Source organism: Galeopterus variegatus, unplaced genomic scaffold (genome assembly GCF_000696425.1).
Source record: "Galeopterus variegatus unplaced genomic scaffold, G_variegatus-3.0.2 Scaffold31, whole genome shotgun sequence".
Taxonomy (NCBI): Eukaryota; Metazoa; Chordata; class Mammalia; order Dermoptera; family Cynocephalidae; genus Galeopterus; species Galeopterus variegatus.
The window spans coordinates 1,312,546-1,317,403 of NW_007726142.1; the positions used below are offsets into that span (position 1 = coordinate 1,312,546).

The 4,858-nt window shown below is 40.4% G+C and overlaps 1 protein-coding gene across 1 annotated transcript; it reads right to left on the reverse strand.

Annotated features, from left to right (window-relative positions):
- Positions 1-3,568: 3,568 nt before the first annotated feature.
- On the reverse strand, positions 3,569-4,477 carry LOC103588420 (taste receptor type 2 member 7-like). Its single transcript, XM_008570089.1, has one exon. It carries the CDS (start codon positions 4,475-4,477, stop codon positions 3,569-3,571), a length of 909 nt encoding a protein of 302 aa, XP_008568311.1.
- Positions 4,478-4,858: the final 381 nt, after the last annotated feature.

Consider the following 4,858-nt stretch of genomic DNA (forward strand, 5'->3'; position numbering starts at 1 on the left):
CTGGGTGGGTGGTCAGGGCCAGGTCACTCAGTTGAACACACAGCGTGTGTGAAATTTTAGGTAGTGGGAATCCCTCCTTTTGTTGCTGTCCTTATTTACAGAGCAAGCCTCAGAGCAACTTTTCAATGGAGGGAGGAGGCAGAGCAAGCTAAGAAGCATCTGGGCACCAGCCTTACTGAGCGTGGGTGCCAGCTGGTCATAGGAGTTATTTAAGAAATTTGCCTGGTCAGCACCTGTGCAAAGTTGTGCTCCCCTTTTTAGGGGAAAAAAAGCTAACAATCCAGGGGGAACTGAGTTTGGAAACAACCCTACCATTAGGAGGAGGAAGGAGCCCCCAATTCTGATTGGCTCAGTGTCCAGGCAGCCCAAGGTGAACGAACTCTCAGGGTCGTTTTAGAACATTCGTGCTTGTTGCACCACAGAACCTCAAAAAATTCTAGAATAGATTTTTCTTAACAGATGATCAATGATGGCCCTTGGGAAGTGGGACCTTCTGATCACTCTCAGAAATGAAGATCAGTTCATGGTAGACATGTCTACAAAGCAGGGCTGTGCATGAGTGAAATATGCCTAATGACATGTGAAGCTATCATATTGTACCTGCTCTAAATTGGGCCGTTCTTTATGGGGCTGGAGGTTGTCTGAGTCAGTGGTATTGATATTCAATCCTTGTTTGCTAATTTGTGTGGTCCCCCAGCCCTCCATCTTCCGAGGGGCCTCTCAAATGTACTTTGGCTAGAAACCTCCTCTTTCAGTTATCTATGGTCAAGTCACCAATTAAAACATGTTCCCTTGACTGAGCATGAGTGATGCCTCAAAGAAGGACTTGTTCTGTATTTACTAACCATGCCAAGCCTCCACAATGCACACGGTGGGGCCACAGCTGATACCAGTGTGGATTCCACCATCAGGAGTTTCTTCTAAGGACCCAAGAAAAATGGTGAGCACGCTGGCAAGCATTGTCCTTTCACCTCGCTCTCTCTCTTTTTTTTTGTTTTGGTGATTGGCCTGTATAGACATCTGAACCCATGACCCTGGTGTTATCAGCACCTCTTTCCAACCACTGAGTAACCAGCCATCCCTCACCACTCTTCTTGATGCCTTCTTCCACTCCCATCCTCAGACACTCATTGTCCTTTGTCGTCCTCTGGTGCCTGATAATTCTTGCTGTACCACCTCATTTAGTCTGTTGCCTTTTACAGCTTTCCAAAATACTTGTTTACTCTCTTTTATGCCTCATCAAAATACTGATCCTATTTAGCATTCTAACTGAAGTATACTTTACCTTTTTTCTTAAAGTACTAATATAGAATTTTAGTTCAATTTATTCAATTTCAAAAGAGTACAGAAATTTATTTAAGAAATAATCTACAATTAAGAAATAATCTAAGAAATAGAGTGGCAATTGAAAAATTTTTCTTTGGGCTGGCCTGGTGGTGCACTGGAGAGTGCGCTGCTTGGGAGTGTGGCGGCGCTCCCCCCGAGGGTTCGGATCCCTTGTGGAGACCGGTTCCGCTCACTGGCTGAGCATGGTGCGGGCGCAACACCGAGGGTTGCGATCCCGTTACCGGTCAGTAAAAGAGAGACAAAAAGGAAAAAGAAAAAAAGAAAATTTTTCTTTACTTAATACAATATTTGGACCTAACTGATCTTTGTTGTGTACCAGGCAATGCTTGCTAGCACATTCAATCTCAGCAGCCTTTGGGAGTAGATACTTAATTACCTTATTTTACAGATGAAGAAACTGAGAGAGATAGTATAATAACTTGCCCAAGGTTATAGAGCTAATAAGCATCCCGACCAGGATGCAAACCCATCCAATTGGTCTTGGAGGCCAGGTTCTTGACATCTGAAGTACAGTGCTGAAGTCTGAATTTGGAGCTTGATCCCCATTGTAATGGTGTTAAGAGGGTGAGAAATCTGACTAGGATATTTGAAAGATGGGGCCTTTAAGAGGTGATTGGATTGTGAGGACTGTGCCCCACAAATAGATTAATCAACTCATGGATTAATGGTTTAACAGTTTGCTGGGTTATCAGAGAGTGTATTGATGGCTTTATAAGGAGAGCAAGTGAGCACATGGAAACCCTTTTGCTGGGCCCGCATCATATGATATCTTGCATCACCAGGGGACCTTGGAAAGAGTTCCCGCTGAGAAGAAAGCTGTCACCAGGTGTGCCCTATTGACCTTGGACTTAGCCCTCAAAACTGTAAGAAATAAATTATATTTCTTTATAAACTATCCAGATTCAGGTATTCTGTTATAAGCAGCAGAATCGGACTAATACACAGAGTGACTCTAAACCAATGGTTTTCAAAGTGTGGCCCCAGACCACAAGCAAGAGTATTGTTTGGGAACTTATTAGAAATGCTAATTCTCAGGCCCCACTTAAAACCTAGCAAGTCGGAAACTCTGGAAATGGGGCCCAGCAATCTGTGTTTTAATAAGCCTCCAGGTGACTCTGATGTCCGTTCAAATTTGTGAACCTCTGCTTTAGGGAATAGTAAAGGAATTATTAGTACAGACTCTAAATTTTATTTTATTTGATAGAAAATTATTACACATATTAATTTTTTTCTTGCCAGCAACTTTTAATCTGCATTAATTGCAATTTATTTATAACTAAAATAGCTACATATCTTTTTTAAGAGCCAAAGAAGATTTTAAAGATTCAAATAGAAATACTAAGAGATGAAAAAATATTTTTCTTCTGCAAAGCAAGACTACTTAAGATCCTTGAAGAACACAATCAATTCAAATCTGGCAACAGATTTCAATGCATTTACTTTAGATCTTCAAGCCATTTGCTAATGTCATATCCCAGACAAGATTCCCGGTGGAAAGAAGTTAAGATACCTGTTGTTAAACATTTGCCTGCTGGTACTTCACTGACAGCCACCTCCCCTACATTCTCTATGTGAGTTTAATACTGCAGGAGGTTGAAAAAAACTTCTTCATTTTGTAAAAAAATGGAGAACGTGGATTGTGTTATGTGTGCATATGCATGCCAGCTCCATTTGCACCTTATCTTCTACCAAACTGAACTCAAAAGCAAAATAAGACCTTTCCCAGTATAGCGGGTATGTTGCTAGGAAATACACTTTCAACACATAATTTGCATTTTACGATGAATCTCTTTGAAAAATAGTTAAGTCCCTCCATGTAATGAAATTATTATATTCCTTCAAGTCTTGAACTAAATCAAGATGCTTTTCCTTATCTAAACCTGAAGATTCCGATGACCTGGGAAGACAGTTAAAATAACTACATTGGTAAGACAAATAAAGTCTTAGTATTTTTTTTTTCTTATTTCTAAAACTCAATTGGTACTCCAGTGCAAGTACTAGTTACCTAAATGTATTAGCATCACAATATTTTTTAAGTGCACAAGCCCTGGAAAAAGAAATATCCTATCGATCCAGCATCACAATTAGCATCTCACATGTCTTGAGGGTGGGACATAGGCAGATAATTGCCAGAGAGAGAAAGAGTGAGCACACAAGACACAAGAAAGTCCACCAAATCCATATGAAGGAAAAAAATATTTCACACTCATCCTCCTCTTCATCATTTCCTTCTGAGACAGAGAATTCTCCTGAAGGGTTGTTGTAACTTAGAATTACTCCAAATTATTATGACTGAATGGCCGGAGGGATAAGCTGCCATTATGTCCTTCACCACAAAGTACTGCTGACTTCCATACGGAACGCTAAATGTCATATTTGTCATGAAGGCAGCAAAATAAGAAATAAAGAAGCAGAAGAATGTTACCACTGTTCTTAACGCATTGATGTGGGCTTCTGTGCTGGCATTTCTAAGCCCATGAGATCCGCTCTGTATGCGATGAGTGTGCTTGTAAAGAGAGACAAATAACAGAGAAGTGCACATCACGAATATGCCGAGAGGCAATACTAACGCCAAGTTGACGAGGAGCACATCGTTAATTTGCATTCTCTTGGGTTTAATCTTCTTTAGCGTGGTGTTTCTGAGCTCATCATCTTCCACATTTTTAGGATAATCTACCTCGATACATACAAAGGCAATGCTCACGGAGGCCAGCAGGCTTCCCAGAAGCAGCCAAGGTATCAACCTTGGGATCCGGAATTTCAGCCAAAGAAAATAGGACTGAGTGAAGCCTGAAATCTTGAGGCAGTAAAATATAGAGAGGCAGGTGGCAAACCAGAGACTGACAGAGCTAAAAAACATCCAAAAGAATATCATCGTTGCACCATAAATTCGTTCCATGTAAAAGAGTGGAAAGAACACAGAGAAAAAACTTTGTACCATTAACACCGTCTGCAGACCAAACCTAGACATCCCTATACACATTAAAAGGATTTGCATTGGTGTTAGCTTTCTACGTTTGACCAGTTCATTACAGTTTATGATGATAAGAAATCCATTCACTGTAATGCCCGTGAAGAATTCTGCTGACATGATGGTAACATGAAGAACAGCTGACAGAGAGAAGGCCATGTTTCCTGTGACAGCTCTGAGCTTTTCCTTGTGGATGGTATTAAATGTCTCCTCTAGATGATCTTGCAGATAGGAACACGCAGCACTTAGAAATCTGATCTTCTGCCATCTCCTGGATCACAGGTAGAGTCTTACACTAGCTTCTCCTCTAAGGAAGAAAATCTGAGAGACTACTTTTTGAATCTGTTGCTCTTCAGATGAAACTATGAGAATGCAAATCCAAAGATTTGAATGATGGTTAGGTCTTCCAATTACATCCTAGGAAAAATTGCCATATTGGCACGATTCCATTCTCACTTTTACTCAATTTTGCAAAAAAAAACTAATTATAAGTATGTTTCATTTAGGTTACTGCTATTTTTGTTTTTTAATTTTTTTCTA